At 41.5% G+C, this 25,600-nt stretch overlaps 1 protein-coding gene across 1 annotated transcript in view; it reads right to left on the minus strand.

Moving 5' to 3' along the window:
* Positions 1-24,459, minus strand: part of CAPN14 (calpain 14) — a 35,349-nt gene extending 10,890 nt beyond the window's left edge. Inside the window, exons 1-20 of the mRNA XM_073556363.1 lie at positions 24,134-24,459; positions 21,725-21,794; positions 21,151-21,269; positions 17,646-17,782; positions 15,387-15,561; positions 14,223-14,288; positions 14,041-14,126; positions 13,515-13,589; positions 12,142-12,302; positions 11,894-12,057; positions 11,580-11,591; positions 10,582-10,787; positions 8,956-8,995; positions 6,355-6,411; positions 5,814-5,871; positions 5,385-5,449; positions 4,651-4,719; positions 4,034-4,112; positions 1,602-1,718; positions 105-160 (exon numbers count right to left, since the gene is read on the minus strand). Of these exons, the coding sequence (XP_073412464.1) occupies positions 105-160; positions 1,602-1,718; positions 4,034-4,112; positions 4,651-4,719; positions 5,385-5,449; positions 5,814-5,871; positions 6,355-6,411; positions 8,956-8,995; positions 10,582-10,787; positions 11,580-11,591; positions 11,894-12,057; positions 12,142-12,302; positions 13,515-13,589; positions 14,041-14,126; positions 14,223-14,288; positions 15,387-15,561; positions 17,646-17,782; positions 21,151-21,269; positions 21,725-21,794; positions 24,134-24,367 (2,046 nt within the window). The 5' untranslated portion in view covers positions 24,368-24,459. The remainder of the gene's footprint in view (positions 1-104; positions 161-1,601; positions 1,719-4,033; positions 4,113-4,650; positions 4,720-5,384; positions 5,450-5,813; positions 5,872-6,354; positions 6,412-8,955; positions 8,996-10,581; positions 10,788-11,579; positions 11,592-11,893; positions 12,058-12,141; positions 12,303-13,514; positions 13,590-14,040; positions 14,127-14,222; positions 14,289-15,386; positions 15,562-17,645; positions 17,783-21,150; positions 21,270-21,724; positions 21,795-24,133) is intronic.
* Positions 24,460-25,600: the final 1,141 nt, after the last annotated feature.

Genomic DNA, 25,600 nt, shown 5'->3' on the forward strand with positions numbered 1-25,600 from the left:
TTCTTTCAGATGTGTTAGAAAAACATAGTGACAGATTCCTGTTAAAAATCTTGAGGAATGAGTCTCAGGGTCTTAGAGGAGAGAATTATCGCTGTTGTACGTACCTCGGCCTCTTTTAAGTAGATTCCTTTTCCATCTTTGCTCAGATTATGAAAGACCTCTGGAATCGAGAGAAAGAGCAGTCAGTAGGAGCAGCTAATAAAGGATGACTGTGGTGCTGGGAGATTTATGCACATGTTGTAAAGCAAGAGATGATCATTCATGGTGCTTCACCAAACCATGCAGATCGTGCGTCTGATCATTGATAATGGGGGCACGAATCAATACGTGTAAGTATGTGCCCCCATAATGTCACATGGCCAGGTGATATAATGTGCATATTATGGGGGCACTAACATTACCGGACACAGATATAAGGATAAAAGTTTGTACACCTTGATAGCACAGGTTGTTGGATATAGGAGGAGCTGTTTCTCTCTGTTATCAGCCAGCGAAACTTTTTACTTTTATATCTGTGAAGATTTTAGGACAATTTTTTTTTATTTGAAATGACGTCTCATTGGCGGATGGGCTCATGTATGTATCCTTATATATACATGTCTGCGTGTGTGGTGTATGACAAAGGCGGGCGGCACGGTGTAGGGCGGCACGGTGGCTCAGTGGTTAGCGCTGCAGCCTTGCAGCGCTGGGGTCCTGGGTTCGAATCCCACCAAGGACAACATCTGCAAGGAGTTGCATGTTCTCCCCGTGTTTGCGTGGGTTTCCTCCGGGCACTCCGGTTTCCTCCCACATTCTAAAGACATACTAATAGGGAATTTAGATTGTGAGCCCCATCGGGGACAGTGATGATGATGTGTGCAAAATGTAAAGCGCTGCGGAATATGTTAGCGCTATATAAAAAATAAAGATTATTATTATTATAAAGGCAAACAACGCATTCAGCTCTGCTACATCGCCCCTGATCATCGCTCAGCCCCAGCGCCCATCTGTACCCTGCACCAACTGCACCATGAACGTCCCTTCCCCACGTCCTACCTGTACCGCTGACTGGCGGTGACGATGGTATAAAATGGGGAAGGGACGGGTTGAACCTGGACCGGATGAGGCTGGTGGAGCCGGAGGCAGCGATATTGTACGGCGGAGCCTCGGAGGCGCTAGAGGGAGAAGGAGCACAGCGTGCATTAGTGGGAAGTACTACTACTCCCAGCTGTCTCCGCTCCATTCCACCCTCCACAACACCTCCAGAGCCGGCCTGCAGAACGAGCAAATGCCCATTGGGTCATCATCACTCATCAGGACCTCCTAGAACTGAACACTGGGAAGAGATTTTATTAGGCGACTGTCTCTTTAAGAAGAAAATAGATAAATTAGTCAAAAAGATACATGAAGGGTTCCTGTTCCAAAAGAACAAGCAGAAAGTGTTAATAAAAAGATACATTGTATCTAGGGAAGCTGAGAGAGATCCGTGTGTGTCAGCCATCACTGATGGATAGAAATCACATGACTTCCCAGCAGCGGGCGAGCGGCGGCCGCCGCCGAAGACGACCAGTCGATGCCACCTCTGTGGCGTTACGCCATCCACAGGTGGCGCGGTGACGTACCTTCATTGATCTCCATCCGCAGCATGAGGCAGACGAAATTCTCAAAATTGATTTTCAGAGACGAGTCGCCGTATCGCAGCGCCATGAGGTTGGAGAACTGACGGCTTAATGTGATTCCTACAGGCATTAAATAGTGAGCGAGAGACGGAGCGTGAGGAAAGAGAGGGCGAGAGACAGTCAGGAGGAGGGAGAGACAGTCAGGAGGTGGGTGAGACAGTCAGGAGGAGAGCAAGAGGCAGTCAGGAGGAGGGCGAGAGGCAATCGGGGAGGGGAGACAGTCAGGAGAAGAGGGAGGCAGTCAGGAGGAAAGAGAGGCAATCGGGGAGGGGAGACAGTCAGGAGGAGGGACAGTCAGGAGGTGGGAGAGACAGTCAGGAGGAGAGCAAGAGGCAGTCAGGAGGAGGGCGAGAGGCAATCGGGGAGGGGAGACAGTCAGGAGGAGGGAGAGACAGTCAGGAGGTGGGAGAGACAGTCAGGAGGAGAGCAAGAGGCAGTCAAGGAGGAGGGCGAGAGGCAGTCAGGAGGAGGGAGAGACAATCAAGAGGAGGAAGAGACAGGAGGAGAGCAAGAGGCAGTCAGGAGAAGAGCGAGAGGCAATCGGGGAGGGGAGACAGTCAGGGGGAGGGGGAGACAGTCAGGAGGAGAGCGAGAGGCAGTCAGGAGGGCGAGAGACAGTCAGGAGGAGTGCGAGAGGCAGTCAGGAGGAGGGAGAGACAGGAGATGGGAGAGACAGGAGGAGGGCAAGAAAAGAGACAGAAGGAGGGCGAGAGACAGTCAGGGGAGGGTGAGAGACAGTCAGGATGAGGGGGAGACAGTCAGGAGGAGAAAGAGAGAGTCAGGAGTAGAGCGAGAGGCAGTCAGGAGGAGGGAGAGAGGCAGTCAGGAGGAGGGAGAGAGGCAGTCAGGAGGAGGGGGAGACAGAAGGAGGGAGAGGGAGAGACAGGAGGCCGTCAAGCAATGAGAGTAGAGAGGCAGAGTAAAGAGGTGGAGAAGACAGGCGGACAGGGAGTGACGGGAAGAGAGAGGTGGAGAGTATGCAAAGAGAGTGAGAGTCAAACGGTGAGTTTGAGGAGATGAGAGAGATGGAGGTTAGAAAGACAGAGAAAGTACCAAAGACAAGAAGACAGTAAGAGACAGAGAGTGAAAGTGAAAAGGTGGAGAAAGTGAAGAGAACAGAGAGGAGTCAAGTGGAGAAAGAGCCAAGAAAAGAGAGAACCCAACGAGGAGAGCGTCGAGGCGATAGTCAAGAAAAAGAGAGAAACAAAACAACAGAGTTAAAAGAAGAGAATCAAAAGAAGAGAGAATCAAGTGAAGAAAGAGTCAAAAGGAAGAGACCATAATAGAGACAGGAGAGTGAAGTTTTGGGAAAAGTTTGAGCAGGTACAAGGTTAATGGTTATGAGAAGGGAGAAAAAGAGACAGAGAACAAGAGAGTGAGGGACAAGAAAAAAGAAGAGAGTGCAAGAAAGAGAAGGTGTGAGATACAGGGGAGAGGAGAGTGAGACAGAGGAGAAAGGGAGAGCCAACGAGAGAGTGCAAGAGTAGGCGGATGAGAGAGAGAGAACACACGGTGAGTAGACAGATTAGAGTGTCGCACCTGTCTCTATCTCCTGCTCTTATCTGTTCTGGCAGACACCTGACTGATGATGTGCAGGTTCTGCTGGGGAGACAGCGAGACCGGCGGCATCATTTATACACACACACCTCACCGCCTGCAGACGGAAATGCAGCAGAGCTGGGTTTGTTATGTCCATTCCATGCTGTGGCCCTATGTTATAGTTTTTGTTTTACATGGGACTGCTAGTAAACCTACATCATCACACTGCGCAAAGGATGCAGCCCAATAGTGGTAAATGACAAACTCAGCTCTGCTATATCATTAAAGATGTTGCACAGATAAAATTCTTCCTTACAAAGCCCATATAGAAGCAATTCCTAAAGTCCTTATTTACATAGGACTACAGGTCAACTTTTACATTAAGCAATTCTGGACTTTAAATGACAAACTCAGCTCTGCTGCATCATTCCAGAACTAGGAGGTACAAGTCAGTTCTCCTCGGAGTTCCTCACCAAACCATTATTGAATTATTTTACATAGGACTGCAAGTAAGCTTTTGTATTATTTATCACAATGCACCGCAGATTCAGGTCTTATAAGACAAACTGAGCTCTGCTACATCATGACCAAGCCAGTGCAGATAAGATGGTTCTTCTTTAGAGAGCCCTGTATAGAAGTTATTCCTTTTACATAGGACTGCAGCTAAACCTTTACATTATATCGATACACGCTGGATTCAGGTGTTTAGATGACGACCTCAGCTCTGCTACATCTTTCCAATAGTAGCAGATCTGAGGCGCCTGTGGCCCTTTTCACACTCCTCTGACTCCTCGCTGACTTTCCGGCTGGTGACGGGGACATTTCTCATCTTTTACCTTTCTCCTGTACCGCGGCCTGCAGGTCATTCAGCTCCAAATATCCCGATTTATCAATGTCTCTCCTCTGGAAAATCTCCTATGGAAACAATGAGATTACACGGTGAGATTTCTCTCCGCAGAATATAAACGCCGCGCGCATAAATCTCAATTTCACTCCGAGCAAACGGAACATTAGAGAAAGCGTCTGGGAAGATTAGCGGGAGGCGACCTCTGTGTAGAACAAGGTTAAAGCCGGCGATTCTGGACGATCAGTCGGGCGCCGCTCGTCTCCGATAATCTGCCACATAATAACATTATATCAGGCCGGCGTCACTGACACCGATAGATATAAAGTGCGTCTGACCCCAGAAATCATTGCGGCAGAAATCATAATGTAGATAGATAGATAGAGAGATAGATAGAGAGATAGATAGATAGAGAGATAAGAAAAAATGGAACAGCACCCTAGTTTGTTGGCGGCAATCCAAGAGAAAGACTCATGTGAGACAAAACTTGGGCACGCCATCTGGGTCTATTAAAATCCACCTTGTTTTTTGAAAAAACTTCTTGCAGTGCTGCCTCCTTTTTCCCTTCTAGATGGATGGATGGATGGATGGATGGAAGGATCTGCTCACCTGGTAGGAGATCAGTCGCTGCCATAGGCTGTAGAACTCGATCATGTTCAGTGTGCCGGACGCACTCACCTGTAACGTGATTAAGGCTGATAACAATGTGACGTCAGTGATATTATATATGTCATACACTCTAGTCACAGCCAGAGCTGCATTCAAAATTCTGATCTTTTTCTGTTTCTCAGGCTGCAGGCCCACAGTTGTTCTTATTAGTGATGAGCGAGTGTGCTCGGATAGCGGGATATCCCAGTATCTTGGCTGTGCTCGGATGATATGTTCGAGTCCCAGCAGTTGCATAATTCGCGGCTGTTAGACAGTCCTCCAGGTGTTGCTGCTGTCTAACAGCTGTGAATCATGCAGCTGCGGGGACTAGAACATATTATCCGAGCACAGCCGAGATACTGGGATAACACCGGAGCACGGTCAGATATCTCGCTCATCACTGGCTGTTATCCCTATGGTACATTTCAGCCTTCATATACCCCCCTGTGCATTCTGTGTACAGCGCCGGGGTATAGGCAGGTGCCATAGGATCAATAGTTAATGCCAATGCAGCCGACAAAGGGTTAAAGTAGAGTAGGTGTCATGGGCTCAGGTGAATGTCCTGGATATGACGTCCTGCCGTAATGAAAAGCGGCAAACAATTTGCTGGAAGTAAAAGCGCCGGTGATTCAGGGTAATGGCTGAGAGCGCCCCCCGGGCAGGGCAGGAGGGGCACAAATCAATGAGAAGGATACGTCCAACTGAGCCATAATGACTTTACAGTCGTCCAGGCTGAACTTGACCGGAGCGTGCCTGACACCTGCGAGAGAGAGCGGGAGATGAGCGGCGTTACCATACAGCCCACAGGCAGAACACCTCTCAAGGGTTAATGCCCCCAGAAATATCTGTCATCCCAGGGGTTAATACATAGTAATCATTGACTTAGAAAGAAACCGCGGGAATAACCGCGCCCGAACCGATCACATTCTACCGTGACGGCCAAAAAAAACGCACGGTAATGATCGGCGGTCTCACGCCATTGTCCTCTTTCGTGCAGCGATCTATCACCATTTCCGGCCTCTCTGATTACTGTCGGCGTATGGATATATTATTCCATTTATTGTAGAGACCCCCTTTACACCTCCCGACTGTGTCTACGGGTCTGATCAGGATTTGTGACTTACTGGACCACGATCCTTTATTCAGCAGCATCTGCAGCTCGGAGACATTGATTTCAGGATGCTGCAACATAATTTATAGAATTAATACATGTCCTGCCATATAGAAGAGGCAAAGACACAAACTGGGCTCCTTTTAGCAGATATTTGGGGCCCCATGGACTCATGAGAGCATTATGATACCTTTGCATTCAGGATATATCAGTGGTAAAATGCCACCACTAGAGGGCGTTCACCGCATACACTTATACACCAGGCAAATGATGCAGTCAGGTTCTTAGCTCCCTCTAGTGGTGGCTGCAACCAGCAGAACTATGCAACTCCGTTACACAGCAGCAAAACTCCGATCACCATAAAAATAAACTAAGAAACTAATAAACATAAGATGCTGGCCCTAAATAGATTGTAAAAACTGCATTTGATCAAATGACTGAATTAAAAATGTTATTTTAAGTCATAATTTATCATATCATGTAATCTGCCATTTAGGGTATTTAATAACATTTTATACTGTTGATATTACAGCTGTTGTTGAAAAACTTCTTACCTTCTCAAAATATCTGATGATGACATTTTCTTGTTCATCTTTTTTGTCAGCAATTTTCTGATGAAAAGCATGGCATGTACAAATCATCATACTCCAATACAAACACTCAATGGTCACTATAATACTGCCCCTACATACTATAATATAACTACTATAATACCGCCCCTATGTACAAGAATATAACTACTATAATACTGCCCCTATGTACAAGAATATAACTACTATAATACTGCTCCTATGTACAAGAATATAACTACTATAATACTGCCCCTATGTACAAGAATATAACTACTATAATACTGCTCCTATGTACAAGAATATAACTACTATAATACTGCCCCTATGTACAAGAATATAACTACTATAATACTGCCCCCTATGTACAAGAATATAACTACTATAATACCGCCGCCTATGTACAAGAATATAATTACTATAATACTGCCCCTATGTACAAGAATATAACTACTATAATGCTGCTCCTATGTACAAGAATATAACTACTATAATACTGCCCCCTATGTATAAGAATATAACTACTATAATACTGCTCCCTATGTACAGGAATATAACTACTATAATACTGCTCCTATGTACAAGAATATAACTACTATAATACTGCCCCCTATGTACAAGAATATAACTACTATAATACGGCCCCTATGTACAAGAATATAACTACTATAATACCGCCGCCTATGTACAAGAATATAATTACTATAATACGGCCCCTATGTACAAGAATATAACTACTATAATACTGCTCCTATGTACAAGAATATAACTACTATAATACTGCCGCCTATGTACAAGAATATAGTTACTATAATACTGCCCCCTATGTACAAGAATATAACTACTATAATACTGCCCCTATGTACAAGAATATAACTACTATAATACTGCTCCTATGTACAAGAATATAACTACTATAATACTGCTCCTATGTACAAGAATATAACTACTATAATACGGCCCCTATGTACAAGAATATAACTACTATAATACTGCTCCTATGTACAAGAATATAACTACTATAATACCGCCGCCTATGTACAAGAATATAATTACTATAATACTGCCCCCTATGTACAAGAATATAACTACTATAATACTGCCCCTATGTACAAGAATATAACTACTATAATACTGCTCCTATGTACAAGAATATAACTACTATAATACTGCTCCTTTGTACAAGAATATAACTACTATAATACTGTCCCTATGTACAAGAATATAACTACTATAATACCGCCGCCTATGTACAAGAATATAATTACTATAATACTGCCCCCTATGTACAAGAATATAACTACTATAATACTGCCCCTATGTACAAGAATATAACTACTATAATACTGCTCCTATGTACAAGAATATAACTACTATAATACTGCTCCTATGTACAGGAATATAACTACTATAATACTGCTCCTATGTACAAGAATATAACTACTATAATACTGTCCCTATGTACAAGAATATAACTACTATAATACTGCTCCTATGTACAAGAATATAACTACTATAATACTGCTCCTATGTACAAGAATATAACTACTATAATACTGTCCCTATGTACAAGAATATAACTACTATAATACTGTCCCTATGTACAAGAATATAACTACTATAATACCGCCGCCTATGTACAAGAATATAATTACTATAATACTGCCCCCTATGTACAAGAATATAACTACTATAATACTGCCCCTATGTACAAGAATATAACTACTATAATACTGCTCCTATGTACAAGAATATAACTACTATAATACTGCTCCTATGTACAGGAATATAACTACTATAATACTGCTCCTATGTACAAGAATATAACTACTATAATACTGTCCCTATGTACAAGAATATAACTACTATAATACTGCTCCTATGTACAAGAATATAACTACTATAATACTGCTCCTATGTACAAGAATATAACTACTATAATACTGTCCCTATGTACAAGAATATAACTACTATAATACTGTCCCTATGTACAAGAATATAACTACTATAATACTGCCCCTATGTACAAGAATATAACTACTATAATACTGCTCCTATGTACAAGAATATAACTACTATAATACTGCCCCTATGTACAAGAATATAACTACTATAATACTGCTCCTATGTACAAGAATATAACTACTATAATACTGTCCCTATGTACAAGAATATAACTACTATAATACTGTCGCTATGTACAAGAATATAACTACTATAATACTGCCCCTATGTACAAGAATATAACTACTATAATACTGCTCCTATGTACAAGAATATAACTACTATAATACTGCTCCTATGTACAAGAATATACTGTAACTACTATAATACTGTCCCTATGTACAAGAATATAACTACTATAATACTGTCCCTATGTACAAGAATATAACTACTATAATACTGCCCCTATGTACAAGAATATAACTACTATAATACTGCTCCTATGTACAAGAATATAACTACTATAATACTGCTCCTATGTACAAGAATATAACTGCTATAATACTGCTCCTATGTACAGGAATATAACTACTATAATACTGTCACTATATATGAGAAAATCTTCTGCTTTGTTTTTATTACCTTGCAGCACAGGACCAGATTTGGACTCTCTCCTTGCACCCTGTAATAAATAAATATAAAATACATTCTGAGTGTCCGCTCTGTGACTCATCTGTCGGATGGATGTAGGTGTAATGTAAGATATGATTTTGCAGAACTTTCTAGAATCTCCCATTGCTACACACTGAGGAGACGAGCCTGTCATGTAGCTGCAACCCCCCCTCCTTATCAGCTCTGTGCTTGCTGGCAACCTGAAACCGTCCATTTCCTCTCGCAGCCTTCCCCCCTGCAAGGGAAAGCATTGCTTTGTTCTGAAACTATGAAGCTTGAATACAGGTATAGGAGACATTAAAAGAAGCCAAGCGCGCACTTCGCTTGTGACAGAGACATGAAACTCACATTTCTGCAAAGGGCACGAAGCCAGCTTTCTAAATCCCTAAGTTTCACAATTCTCGGACTTCCAGAAATTGAGATATGGATTGCTCCCAAATGGAGTGTCCTATCTAGTGCATTCTTGATGTTTTCTTGTTGGGTTCATTACACTGGGAAACATGATACCCTTGGTGAGTTCATATGAGCTTCCCATTAAGATATGGTTATCATAACTTTTTTAGTTAAGTTATAACTGAGAGAGAAGGGGGGTTGGACCTCACCAGACCGCCCATTTCGTGAGGTCACAGACCCTAGGCTATAGGTATTCCCTACCAAATTCCAGTCAGTTCAGCTGAAGTCCTCCTGCCAGAGAGACTTGCCGATGAGTGGGGACGTTTGGTTAAGCGCCCCTCCCCCAGCCACATGGTCTGCCTAATACCAACTACGCACATGTGAGTGTTACTTTCTGTTCTTTCATCCACTTTGTTTTATATTTATATTTGTTCATATTTAATGTCTCAACTTTATAACAATTTTTAAGTAATCACTGCCCACTTTGCGAATAAATGATAAAATCTATTAGTTTGCCTCCATGCTCTAAGAAACGAACTATGTGCCTTTTTTAGATAATCGCTACTAATTTCAGGGGTTTGCCGCGGACCCTCTTAATTAGCTCTTTGATTAAGTAAAGCGTGGCTGGTGGCAGCGTGGTGTGCGCGGTGGGCGAGGCTAGCTGGAAGTACAGAAGGGTCTTATATTGCTGAATGAGGGGCTGTGGCCACAGCATTGATAATTCCCTTACTGCAGTAGTCTAGTTGCCCATGCACAACAAGCAGCCCGTCCGGCGACTAATTATCCTAGGTGCAGTTCCCTGACTGACCTGAGGGTAAGGGGGGCACTGGAGAGCTGCGAGTTCCAAAGTGGAACTGAGAAAGTGGGATATACATAAATCCCCGCAGTTCTTGGAAGGTTGTTAGCAGTGGTGGGGCATCCAAAATACCCCCCTGCGGTAAATTGTTAGAGTAAGATTAGCTTGCTGTGTTTTTGTCACATGGTACCAGTGGTGGGATAACTAAGATAAGCCCCCACTGTGCCTGTGATAGCCGTGGGCCGGCAGTGCGTCACGTCCCTCCGTCCGCTGACAAACCCGTGTCGGTGGTGGGATCGTGACCTATTGGTGGCACAGGGTCCGCCATCCGTCACGATTTGGCGACAGCGGTCCGCCGTTCCTCACAGTAGGGTTTAGATACACTGAGAGTTGTAGTCAGCACTTACTCTAGGAGATGTTTTCTGGAGAACACACGGAGGATGAATTCACATTCTTGTCGAGGTTCCGCAGTGGAAGGGACAATGACGTAGGAGCCGGGGTGCAGGTGGAAGTCTTGGGTCACTTCTCGCTCATTGATGAACACGCACTTGTTGTTGACCGGACGGTTGTTCATGAAGAATTCTTGTGGCAGTCTGGTCCTTATAGCCTGGTACTGTATACGGGGGAGATGTGTACAAAGTAGTAAAACCATCAGAACAAATATCTATCTATCCATCCATCCATCTACCCATCCATCATCCATTTATCCGTTCATCCATCATTCATCCTTCCATCCACCCATCATCCATTTATCCATTCATCCATCATCCATCCACCCATCCATTTATCCATTCATCCATCCGTCCATCCACCAATCCATCCATCATCCATCCGTCCATCCATCCATCATCCGTCTGTCCATCCATCCATCATCCGTCTGTCCATCCATCCCTCCCCCTGGTTTATACAATGGCCAGCCCCCCGATTTCTCGTCTATCTGGCGCTTCCTCAGGTTCCTCGTTGCCCCCGGCTTGTAGAATAAATGAATCCATGGCTGTGTGTCCCGGTCAATATCTAGATTTATTACGCTTCGGAGCCCTGGAAGCAGCGGCGGCTCCACAACCTGCGTGATTAGTCTTCCCGTTCAGTAACACCTGCATTGACCTCCCGGCTCCCGGTGATTTCGGAGTTCTCGGCCCCGCACCTCCCCCTTTATTATTCCACTGTTATCCAAGCGTGCAATTACAGATAATAGTTCTTATTGTTACTGAATTGTGGCAAAGTGTTACACCCGGCGTCTCCTGTCACCCGCTGCTCTCTACGATCCTCCCGCCCATAGAGCGGCCTTCATGATCTGTTTTGATATTTTTTTTTACATCTTTGATATCGATAATATTCAGGATTTATCGTCCACATACTGCACCTTGTGCTACATTGTCCAGACTGAAACATTGCTGCAACTCACCTCCAATGGCACCTAAGAGACAAAAAGAAAGATGGTCAGGAGATGTAGAGGGCTACATGTACCAGGATGAACGCTGCCCCCGCAGGCTGGAGGAAGTCATAGCAGCTCACTGGGAGATATTTTATCCACAGGTGTAAACAGAGACCAAACCCCCCAGTACTCTCCCTCCGAGCGTGCAATTACATTATGCCATACTCTAGTCACATCCAAAGCTGCACTCACAGTTCTGAAGCTTTCCTGCTACCTCTCAGGACTTGCCTGGGGTTGCAGACCACCAATAATCCACATTTATGAGTAATTCCTCCTATCCTCACCTTGAAAATGGAGATCCCGATGTAGAGCGGAGGGGACTGATTCCGGTGCTTGTGGTTTTGCTTTTGAAGAAGCGACACCAGAACGTTGCAGGAATTTGTGTATTTCTCCATGTTGTCTCCAACCAGGATCTTCAGCCGGTACTGAGGATTCATCCAGTAGGATTCTACATATGTATAGAGACGATGTGTCACTCAACGGGCACAGATGGATCACACCGATGATCGGCCATGATGGTGGCGGACAATACCTGTATAGGTCATCCTGCCGCCCGCCGTGCTGCCGTCCACCCATTTTCCTATTTGCATTGATAGCGTCCATTCCTTGCCGTTCTCGTGACTCATCAGATCTGGCGTCAGCTTGCAGATGACCAGCTCTACAAAATGAGCCTCAAAGTCTTCAATGGACATCCTGTGCCAAAAAATGCATACACTGTATCAACTTAATTCAATAATAACATTGTATACAGGGAGCTCCCCCTAGTGGTGACTGCAGACAGGAGCTTATCATGTATCTCTATATACAGGGAGCTCCCCCTAGTGGTGACTGCAGACAGGAGCTTATCATGTATCTCTATATACAGGGAGCTCCCCCTAGTGGTGACTGCAGACAGGAGCTTATCATGTATCTCTATATACAGGGAGCTCCCCCTAGTGGTGACTGCAGACAGGAGCTTTCATGTATCTCTGTATACAGGGAGCTCCCCCTAATGGTGACTGCAGACAGGAGCTTTCATGTATCTCTGTATACAGGGAGCTCCCCCTAATGGTGACTGCAGACAGGAGCTTTCATGTATCTCTGTATACAGGGAGCTCCCCCTAGTGGTGACTGCAGACAGGAGCTTTCATGTATCTCTGTATACAGGGAGCTCCCCCTAATGGTGACTGCAGACAGGAGCTTTCATGTATCTCTGTATACAGGGAGCTCCCCCTAGTGGTGACTGCAGACAGGAGCTTATCATGTATCTCTGTATACAGGGAGCTCCTCATAGTGGTGACTGCAGACAGGAGCTTTCATGTATCTCTGTATACAGGGAGCTCCCCCTAGTGGTGACTGCAGACAGGAGCTTATCATGTATCTCTGTATACAGGGAGCTCCCCCTAGTGGTGACTGCAGACAGGAGCTTATCATGTATCTCTGTATATAGGGAGCTCCCCCTAGTGGTGGCTGCAGACAGGATCTTATCATGTATCTCTGTATACAGGGAGCTCCCCCTAGTGCTGACTGCAGACAGGATCTTATCATATATCTGTATACAGGGAGCTCCCCCTAGTGGTGGCTGTAGACAGGATCATATCAAGTATCTCTGTATACAGGGAGCTCCCTCTAGTGGTGGATGCAGACAGAATCTTACCATGCATCTCTGTATACAGGGAGTTCCCCCTAGTGGTGGCTGCAGACAGAATCTTATCATGTATCTCTGTATACAGGGAGCTCCTCCTAGTGGTGACTGCAGACAGGATCTTATCATGTATCTCTGTATAAAGGGAGCTCCCCCTAGTGGTGGCTGCAGACAGGATCTTATCATCAGTATTTTATCATGTATCTCTGTGCAGGGGTTTTGGAGTTTTGAATTAATAAACTTCAGAAATTCAGAAACATTTTTATTAACTCTTTTCTCACCAGAATTCCCCGTCTTCTCTGGTCTTCCGCAGCATTAGTCTTTCCTTGAAGCTGAGTTGGTCCCATTTTGAGGAACTGGTTAAAAGCAGAAAAAAAAAATCGAATGCATGAAAAAAGAAAACAGATGCATAAATCTATCACACACATTACAGCAAGGACAAGCATGAAAAATGGATCCCGTGCTTCGCTTGCCTCAAATTAGTTTCATGCTGTGATCTTCTTTTAGAGTCACAAAAAAATACAGAAAACAAAATGATATTTCATTTTTAGTGACAGATGGGTAATGTAATAATTGTAGACCATGCTGCATTAATTAAATAAAACAAATATAAAAAAGGAAAGATTTTTTTCACATTTTTTTCTAAATCTGAAGCTTTAATTATTTTTTTTTTAGTAAAATTAGTTTATTTTTTTTTTACTTTTTTGTCATGCTGTAATGTCAGTTTTGTCCACTACGGGGCGGTATAGTATTGTGAAATGTAATAAAGATACATACATTTTTTGTATTTTTTTTTCTTTTATTTACCTGTCACTCCAATTTCCTTTCCATTCGATCTTTCCCCATGGGTTTCTCAGCCTGACTAAATTCTCGGTTCCAGATTTGCAGGTCACCTGGAGAGAAGCGACGGAGGAATTTACTCATTTATGCATCACAAACAGAAAAGGTGGCTCCACGGAGGAGACGGCGCGGGATGCTCCTAGCCTTACCGGTCGGATCCCTGTCACGGTGTACGCGTGGCCCGCCACTAACCCGTTATCCAGGACCCTTTCGGGCTAAAACACAATGAAAGTCAGAAATAGTTACAACCGCTGAAAATGCTGAAAATTTTACTAAATTTCTAAAACAAAAACCTTAAAAATGTTTTATATCCAAAATATAATGTATTTCGAGCACTTACCACTCAATATTTGGTGAGGGCTGTCAAACCTCATGAATATTAATCAAGTGTTGTGAATAGGAAATCGACATCATGTATAGTTAATCAGGCCTCATGAATATTAATCAGGACTCATGAATATTAATCAGGCCTCATGAATATTAATCAGGAGCCATGAATATCGGTCAGGACTCATTGATGCTGGCTTGTCCGGGTGAATTTTACTCAGACATCATGGACATTGTTAAGGCCTGAGTTATATTAATGAGTCATTTCCATAAATATTAGTCTAGCCTAGGTACTATTGGTCAGGCCTAACATATATTAGTCAGGCTTAATAAATATTGGCCAGAATTATGAATATTGGTTAAGTCTAATGAATATTGCTCAAGCCTAAAAAAAAATATTGTTTAGGTTTAATAAACATTGGTCACGTCTAATGAGTGAGGCCCAATGGTTTTGGTCTGGCCTAATAAATATTGGTCAGAATGATTAATATTGGTCAGGTCTAATGAAATAAGAAATATTAGTCAAGCTTAATAATGATAGTCCAAGTCAAATAAATATTGGTGTGGCCTAATTATTATTAGTCAGGCCTAAAAAAAAGATTGGTTAAGACTAATAAACATTTATCAGGCCTAACGGATATTGGTCACATTTAATGATTATTAGTCTGGTCTAAAAAATATTGATCAGGTCTAATAGATATTGGTCAAGCCTAAGAAATATTGGCCTAATGAATATTAATCAGGCCTAGTAATTACTGGTCAGGTAGGTTTAATAAATATTGGTCAAGCTGATGAATGCTAATAAGGCCTCGTGAATATTGATAAGGCCTAATAAATATTGATCAGGCCTAGTGATTGCTGGACAGATCTAGTAAATATTGATTAAGCTTATGATTGTTCATGAATATTTTTAAGCCAATTTATGAAACATAGCTCTGATATAAATGTTTAGAATGTAACAGTATATTGGAGCAGGCTGGACTTACCCCCGATCGGGTCTGACACCCCATCAGACAGCCGCTGTACGCTGCTCTCAGCATGATCTGCCATAGATCCGGAGGAGCCTGCTCTAGTTTGATGGTCATGTTGACTCCGCCGGTGAAATCTACCAAAGCTTCCGACACTTGTCCAATCTGTAAATCTTCATAGGAGCCACAAAGCCTAGAAACGAAGAATGTCATAATTATATCTGAGCAGCAGGGGTCACCAGAGAGCAAAAGTCAAAAAAGGCTCATAAAGAGGGACTGCAATGCTTAGCTTATGGTCATGGGGCCCTGAAGGGTTGTCATGTTCCCCATTAACCCTTTTGACATTTTTATAGAACCAATTTTAATTGTTTAATTATTACTTTTATTGCAAATTGTCATATAAGAAAAACCTCTTGGAGGAGCCCGATCACAACAATAGGGGTCATTAAATAAGTGAGAACTAAAAAAAAAAAAAAATTAGTAATGGGATTGTGGCAGTTCACGGTGTCTCTGCATTTACAGATTATGTGTCCATTGTTCAGAAGGGCTCCTGATAACGTGCCAATAGCCGCCTACTGACACTAAGGGTAAATTATGAGAACACTCTAAATTAAGGATTGCAGGCCAGACAGACCATCTCTGCTTTTCTTTCACAGACATTTCTCCAGTTAGGTTTTGCAGGTTGCAATTAACCCTCCAAAAACTGAACTTTTTTAGCCATGGGCATCTGAAAGCAATAGAAATGGAATTACACCCCTGCCCTCTGGTGGCCAAACACTGGAATCGCCGCTCATTTGGCGTTACCTTTTCCATTTCCCATTTATTTCTCAAACCCTTTATATAACTTTATAAGAAACATCCCTGTCACCTTAAAATGACATTAAAACTTTTGTTTTAGTCTATTATACTTCTGCTGTCAATTATATTATTTATCCCTACAAATCGCTAGCGATCATCATTGTTTTGCCGATAAAGTAAAGTTTTTGCGGCGGTCACACACCCTCAATGGCTTCTACATTTACAACCTCCGTACGCCGTATACAGTTAAACCTGTGTGAGAATCAGTCTCTATCGCCATTTTTGGAATTCTGCTCATGAACCAGGAGGCTCTGGATTAAAAATTGTAATTTAAAGGGGATGTTCACTTTTGTCCAATAACAGCGCACAAGTTGTGTCTGGCACTAGAGCTCATTGAAGTGAATGGTGCGGAGCTGCAATACCCTTCACAATCTGTATACACGGGGGGGCGCTGTTTTTTGTTAGCAGAAAGCAGCCACGGTTTCCTAATCCTTGACTGCCCCTTTAAAGTGTCCACATTCCCCATCCACAGCTCAGGATCTAATGACTATGCAGCTTCTTACAACCCTTGCATCTTGTAGAACTTGTTCTCCGGTTTATGATGCCTGAGAGGCACGGTAGGAATCCATGTCCACCTACATACTACTAATAACGTCAGACGGGTTCTCACACTAAAAAAAAACTAAGGTATGAACTGGGATATAAGTTGGTGTGCTGCAGCCTGTAAGCTTGGAAAACGTTTTCAATTCACGTCTATGGGAAATCCACTTTGCTGTTTTTGATCTTTTTTGTTAGTTTTCCTTAAGAAGTTTAAAAAAAAACAAAAAAAAACTCCTGATTGGAAAAAAAAGTGCACTTTAAATCTGTGAAGCAAATCCTGGAGGAAACCTGCGCAATCTACAGGCGCTAGGAAGAATAAAAATCTCTTCCATAACTCTTCAAAAACTCTTTAAAAACTTTTAAAAACACTTCAGGAAACCAAAATCTCCTCCAAACAAGAAAATTTGCTTTAAAAAAAAGTCTTGGTTTTTGAAGTCCTCTAAAAACTCAGTGTGAACATAGCCTATGGGGGTGTTGGCGCTGAATGTTTTTTTTTTTTTTTTTAGCAGAAATTTCCCGGAAGCCCACCACATCTTCCTGCAAAACTCCAAACTCTTCCAAAACTTTGGAGTTTCCACTTCAAAAACTCAGCAAAAATACTCAGTGTGACCAACCTCCCTAAAACAGTTTTATCTGAAAAGAAAAAATATCATCGTAAAAATACAATTTTTTTTTAAATTTTTTTCTTTTTTAATGAGTTTTTGGAGCAGAAACTAACCGGAAGCCGACCATAGTTTCCTGAAAAAAAAAACAACTCCAAATTCCTTAAAAACTCAGAAAAAAAAAGTCTTAGTGTGAACAACACCCTAAAATAATTTTACCTGCAGTCCTATGCAAAAAAACCACAAAACTGCTACATCACGAAAATGCAGTTCTTACTTGGCGTAGGCTTTCTCCAGAAGAGCCCCCCAAAACAGATTCTTCCTTGCAGATGAGACAAACAGGAGCTTCCCATCTTTATCCACGGGCAGGCGATCGTCCACCACCACATCCACCCATTCTCCAAAGCGCCAGAACTGGAGGGGTTAATCATTCGCATTATCAGAATGTTTACAAATAACATATTTATTGATGCATTTTTTTTTTTTTATTTAGGAGGCGCGAGGTATCCAGCGCCTCGTTTAAGGTCTCGCGTGACTCTGCATAATTCTGCACTTAGACTTTAATATCCCAGAAAAGTGTGAAATGATGATCTGCATCCCTGGAAAACAAATGCTGCTCCATCAGTAGTGTCATGGGTGATGGAGTCTGCTGATATCAGCTGTAATGAAATGTTGTATCCTCAGAGCTGGGAGTTAGTGGGGCAGAGCCGCCGCCGAACCTCGCACCTCCGCAGAGCGCCATTAGTGCCGTGCACAGCCCTGATAATGAACGCTTATTACAGTTTATAGTCCGTCTGCCCGTGGCCATTAACAGGTAGCGGCTGGAGCTGAGTAATACACCGAGTAATGATGAGCAGTAAATAAATATTAACATTACTGCACGCCAGGAGATTGCAATGGGATGGCGCATAGAGGATCGGGAACTGACGGGACCATAAAGCACAGCTTTACGAGGAGATTGCGATGATCTCTCCGCTCGCTCACCGGTAGAATCCGCAGGGATGCAGAAAAAAAAATCCTAATAAAACACACAATAAACAATGGCAAGAAAAATAGAATAAACACAAAGGAAACTCCAACAGCAAACAGCCAGGTGTCCGATCTGCTCTATAACAGACTGCCTCTACATTTGTACATGAGCTTGCTCTAAATCGCTCCCACTGAGGCAAAAAAAAGGTAAAAAAAATGATCCTGCAACCCCCAAATATAAAGGTAAAACACACAATAAATGGCAAGAAAACAAAAGAATAAACACAAAGGAAACTCCTATGGCAAACAGATGTCTGGTCTTTGTTCTGCTCTATAACAGACTGCCTCTACATGTGTACATGAGCTTGCTCTAAATCGCTCCCACTGAGGCAAAAAAGGTAAAGAAAATTATCCTGCAACCCCCAAAAGTAAAACGTAAAACACAATAAACACTGGCAAGAAAACAAGAGAATAAACACAAAGGAAACTCCAACAGCAAACAACGAGGTGTCCACGCTACGATCTGCTCTATAACAGACTGCCTCTACATGTGTATATGAGCTTGCTCTAAATCACTTCCACTGAGGCAAAAAAAGGGTAAAGAAATGATCCTGCAACCCCCAAAAGTAAAAAGTAAAACACAATAAACACTGGCAAGAAAACAAGAGAATAAACACAAAGGAAACTCCAACAGCAAACAACGAGGTGTCCACGCTACGATCTGCTCTATAACAGACTGCCTCTACATGTGTATATGAGCTTGCTCTAAATCACTTCCACTGAGGCAAAAAAAGGGTAAAGAAATGATCCTGCAACCCCCAAAAGTAAAAAGTAAAACACAATAAACACTGGCAAGAAAACAAGAGAATAAACACAAAGGAAACTCCAACAGCAAACAAACAGATGTCTGCGCTATGATCTGCTCTATAACAGACTGCCTCTACATGTCTACATGAGCTTGTTTCAAATCGTTCCCATGGAGGTAAAAAAAAAAAAAAGGTCTTGCAAACCCCAAAAATAAAACACATAATAAACAATGTGAAGACATCAAAAGAATAAGCACAAAGGAAACTCCTACAGCAAACAACCAGATGTTTGCTCTGCTACCTGTTCAACAGCAGACTGCCTCTACATGTGAACATGAGTTTGTACTAAATCACTGCCACTGACCCAAAAAATAAAGAGTAAGGAAAAATGATCCTGCAATCCCCATAAATAAAAAATAAAACACAAAATAAACATTGGCAAGAAAACACGAGAATAAACACAAAGGAGACTCCTACAGCAAACAAGCAGATGTATGCTCTATTAGCTGCTGCTGTATAACAGACTGCCTCTACATATGCAGAAGGGTGGGCTTCAAATCGCTCCGACTGAGGCAAAAAAAAGGTAAAGAAAATTACCGTATTCTGCAGCCCCCAAAATAAAAAAAAGATAATCAAAAATGTTTATTATCAACAAAATGATCTTGCTCTTGTTTTAGTTCTAATATTTGCTATACATGAGACTGCCTCTTCATGACAGAAAAAGTGATCCTAGATCTTTCCTGATCAGACAATGGAGAACGTGTTCCTTAAAGGGTTAGTTCTACTCCTGGGACAGGGGAAAAACACAAACCTCCCGGCAGGTATCAGTAGACTTGACATCAACTCTCGATGGGGGTATGGGTTAAGCAAGATTAAAAGATTAAGACTTCTGCCTGTCAGTGCCACACAGACTTGTTTTAGATACTAAATCAGTAAAAATCACATTGAAAAATCTCAAGCAAGATAAAGGTGGAAATATGCAGACACAAGCAACATTGGAATTATTACATTATTACTGTAGGATTAGCATCTGCTGCTGTACAGTATACTGCCTCTCTATGCTCTGGTTTTTTCTTCATTCATCTTATCTAGGCAAATAGGTATCTTATGGGTTAATGAAACCCGATCAAGATAAAGACTGAAATATGAAAACAGAAGATTGTAATACTGTATATTATAACAGTGCTTCAGATTAAGAATCTGCTGTACAATGTTCTGCTTCTCTGTGTTACATAGGCTTTTTCAAGCTCTTTCCTGCTCAGCGAAAACAAAACATATTGGAGAGGAGCTAAGATGACAAGCAAGACCGCTAAGGTGGGAAACTTACAAACATAAAGCAGATTGTAAGTGAAATTATTACTTCAGATGTAGTATCTGTTATACAATGTACTGATTCCCCATGCTGCACAGGCTTGCTTAAGATTTTTTTCCCAATAGCAAGCAGAGGACGTAGAGGTGAGGGGTTTATAGAAAAGGTAAAGAATGGAACATGGAAACAATAGAAAGATACTTTAGATTTAGTGTTTGTTGTACAGTATACTGCCTCTTCGTGATGCACAGGCTTGTTTAAGATTTAAGAAAATACATTCATTAGCTAAAGACCTATGAAAGCAAGCAGATAAATAATGAAACATACATACAGAAAGTTTGTAAGCTACTTTACTTCCGATTTAGTGTCTGCTGTACAATCTACTGCCTCTCCAGACTTGCTTTAAGATTTCCACTACCCAGCTATTAAGAAGCATGAGAATAGCAAAACATCCAGGAACTAGAAATGTAAGAACTTCTAATGCTGCTTTTATTTTAGTATCTGCTGCACAGAGGACTACCTTGCCATGCTGCACAGTCTTGTTTAACATCTTGGAAAAATAAATCTTAAAGGAATACCCCACGGTAAAACTTACACGGTGCTAAACAAGAGCGGAGATGGAAAGGACATGACTCACCAATTCTGAATCATTGACTCAAGCCCTGCCCCTGAGGTGCGGTCAGAAGACTGATACTCACTCGGAAGTGAAAGATTCCCGCGTAGTTCTTGTCAAAGCTCTGATTACGAGGGACCACATTGGTCAGTAAGTTTTTGTGAAAAGTAACTGAGGCGAGAGCGGCAAGGAACCAGCAATTTTCTAGAAAACATTAAAAATGATAAAGTGATGCAACCCTCTGGAAAAACATGTTACATATCGATTGGACGATCACAAGATCGTCTATGATCTAACCCCCCAAAAATACCCTTAGTGCAAAATCAAACAGCAGTTGCAAGAGAATGGGAAAAGTCTGATCTAAAAGCTACAAGGATAAAACAGAACTTTTAATATATGAGATTTCACTGGGATCTAGCCAATAGGAGCACATGTTTCACAGCCCCGCCCCTGCAGAGCATAATCATTTTTTTATTCACTTTATGCCTTTAAATCCAGTCACAACCATGGCTGCATTCACAATACTAGTAAGTTGTAGCCCTTGAGAGTTGATGGGTTTGAAATGACATATGGATTGTGATAGCAGCTTTGGATGTAACTAGAGAACAACCCATAAAATGATAATTAATGGCTTTTCAATAGTCTCAGTATGACATTACCGGTGAGTCCCTGGTGTAAATCAAAGCGGCTGGCGTTTTCGGCGAGGAACTGCGGATTCTTCACCAGTTCCTGTGAATATAAGGATATTACAGCTCAGTCTTTCATTTTTCTCATTATCTTTTTCACCTCGTGCAGTTTTTATTACAGACAGTCATTTTTTACTTTGCAGTAATAATTACAGTTGATCCTATCCCTTAATTAAGTAGAGAGGTGCAAAAAAAACACAAAAATTAAAGCCGTAAATATCAAACAATGCGCCACCGGTGGGTGCATACAACATATTCCCAGCGGGGCCGCGTGAGACATTTATATAGAATATTTAACTATGATAGCAAAAATAGTTATTGGAACTTTCTTTAAAAATTACAATCGCTAAAATAGCAATTCCTTAATCTGGAAAGCGATTTATCTAGGGTTGTGCACCGACACAAAACTATTGTAAATTGTTTTGTATTATCGGGCTGCTACTCATAAATTTAGGGCTTTATTATTATATTAGGAATTGCTTAACTGGCAGTTCCTCAATATACTTGTATTACGAAAATTGCTGGAATTATAAACAGCAATTATCGTATGTCAAAGTTACAAGATCCCAGTTATGACTTTAAAGAAGTTGTTAAAGCTGTAAAGTTTTGCAAAATTTCTAATACAACATACTGAAAATACACAAAAGCATCACATGACCCCCGGGTAGACCCATCATTTCTGGCATTAACTGCCTAACGGCGAACCTCTCTAAATATGAAGACACATATCTTCAAAAATACGTCACACATTTGCCCGCCTATGTAAAAGACATGGGGCACACAATACAGATTTTAGAACCAATCAAATGGAAGAATAACTACTGTATATTCTAGGGATTCTCAACATCAAGTCCCTCTATACAATAATTAACCAGGAAAAAGGTTGTGAGGCAGAGGGCCATTTTTTTTATGTACATCAAGTACTTATGTGGAAACTCAAATTGATTTCATCCTAGAGAATATACAATTCATCATTACTCAAAATGACTTCACATAGAATCAGCAGTCATTATCACAAATATGGGGGACCGCTATGGGGACTAGATTTGCACCCAGCTACGCAAACCTATACGTAGCCAAATGTGATGGGTCACGCATATTTTATAATGGAAAATGGGTTAGTTTTATTGATGACATCTTATATGTCTGGGAAGGGTCTCAGAGTGACCTCAAACTATGTTTAATAGAACTGAACAAGAATGATTATGGCCTGGAATTTACCCCCACTACCAGCAGAACAAGTGTAAACTTTTTAAATCTAACTATCTATTTGGACCAAAATCATCTTGCTACAAAGTATTATTGGAAAGACGTAGATTTAAACAGTTTTATACACATCACCAGCTATAATTTACCCTCTTGGCTCACCAATATCCCTAAAGGTGAGTTTACACCTATTTCCCATAGCTGCACCAACTTGGAGGACTACACCATAAAAACCGAATATGTCAAGCATAATTTTATGGGAATAGGGTATAGAGGAAAAACTTCTGGAAAAATCCAGAACGGAAGTCCAGTCTACTCCAAAAAGCAATCTGGTGTACAAAGAAAAAAAACAATAAACAAATCATCAAGCATTGATCACCAAATCAACCAATTGACCGTAATTACCCACTACCATACTAATCACAGTGCATTCAGAGGTATCATTAAGAATTATTGGCCAATTCTCAGACAGCGTGGGACCATTGGGGGGGGACTATTATCAGACCACCCAAAGTTTGTGTATAGGAAAGCCCAAACCATAGGCAACCTCATAACTCCTACAGTCAGGTCGGGAACTATTTTTAAAAACTCAGCTCAGAACATCTTTAGGAAATTTCATATCCTCAAAAAAATGTGTTAACCACAAAAAAAGGGGTTTATCAATCTTCGGACCCGTCCTATTGCAATGGCACCCCCCGTACATATACAGTGAGTAGGATACGGATGCCTATTCCCCAGCCAGCCCACTCCAATCCTTTTAACTAAAGTCACAAAATCCTCAGGGATTTATTTGCCACTTTGTATGTTTTTATGATACTTTCTAGCGTTTATTCATACTTAGCATTTAATTCCCCTCTTCCGCCCCATTCCCTCCCTTTTCTTTTTTACTGTGTTGTTGTTTTTCATTCTTAATTGAATGGGAACAGCAACAAAAAAAAACAAAAAAAATTAAAAAATTAAAATAATTAGAAACTTTCCCTGAGAGTTTATTACCATTGTATACAATCAAAACAAATCTTTAGTTTGTTACAATGTATCAGTTTTGGGGAATTGTTTGTCCAGAAATGGATCAAAAGTATCAAATGTCATGATACTTAGTGACAATGAATCGTTAAACTTGATGGACCTGAGTCTTTGATTAACCCTTGTGCTGCTGAAATGGAATATGTCACTCACCTGCGGCCTCCTCCAGTCCACACATGGAGGAAGTTTTCGTAAAAGGTCTCCGCACCCGATGGAGCTGATTTTAGCTGGGAAGGATTCATCTTCAAAAAGCTGCTTCTTCCTCAAACACTTCTCCAGTAAGGTCTGGTAGTCCTGACTCTGTAGCCTCCGAGGCTTCCGTAACGTCCCGGTACGCAGAACCTGTTTGGCCTTCTTCACCCCGGTCATGAAGGAAAAGCGAGGCATGGTGGGGAGCTTGGTCGAGGTCGTCTGCCTCAATGACCCAATAGGTTGGGAGATTCCTATAGTTGACTTTCCAAGATGATAATCCTCAAAATAACTCTAAATGATAAAAAATAAATGTTAATAATAATAATAATTGTTGTTTTTCTTATTATTATTATAAAATTAATTAATTATTATTAAAAACAATAATACAAAAAATAGAACAGGCATTCACAATATGTTTATAATTACAGGGACACTACAGAGAAAACTGATACATGGTGATATACATAGTGCCGGGGGTGTCCGAGGACATAAAAGTAAAATTAAACTAATGAACAGTAATCTGTATACATGAGGCTGCTGAAAACGCTGAGGAGCTGGCAGGAAAGTTGAGGACAGGTGTTATGTTGGATGAGTCAGGGCAGGCGGCACATACAGGAGACGCCAATCCTGTTAGTCACTATTCTGCCCAATACAGAAAGGTCATGCACGTGTACCCGGCAGCGGTGACAGCGCGGTCACATGAGATGGCACAACAGCCTTACCCCTATACCCAAAGACATCAATGTGACGTCACCAACTAATCCAGAAGAAAGTAAGGGCAGCAAAATAAATGACTAATCAGAAGTTAACCAAGGTCACAGCGGCACAAATAGCACCGCAGACTTGTGCAATGTATTTATTTTGCCCAGTGACTGATAGAAATTACATTATACGCTATTGTATATATTATATTCTATTCCTTATATAGTAAGTACAGTATAACACTCCGAAGGGAAACATTCACGTGTTCTATGGATGTTGCATCACATCGATACTGGAGCTCCTTATCTTCTACAATAACACAAATGTCTACAAGTAATAACAGCTGCAAGGGTGTACAGTGTCATAACTACTATAATACTGCTCCTGTGTACCAGAATATAACTACTATAATACTGCTCCTATGTACAAGAATATAACTACTATAATACTGCCCCCTATGTACAAGAATATAACTACTATAATACTGCTCCTATGTACAAGAATATAACTACTATAATACTGCTCCTATATACAAGAATATAACTACTATAATACTGCCCCTATGTACAAGAATATAACTACTATAATACTACCCCCTATGTACAGGAATATAACTACTATAATACTTCCCCTATGTACAAGAATATAACTACTATAATACTGCTCCTATGTACAAGAATATAACTACTATAATACTGCTCCTATGTACAAGAATATAACTACTAT

Source organism: Dendrobates tinctorius, unplaced genomic scaffold (genome assembly GCF_039654945.1).
Source record: "Dendrobates tinctorius isolate UK_male_01 unplaced genomic scaffold, ASM3965494v1 ptg000232l, whole genome shotgun sequence".
Lineage (NCBI taxonomy): Eukaryota > Metazoa > Chordata > Amphibia > Anura > Dendrobatidae > Dendrobates > Dendrobates tinctorius.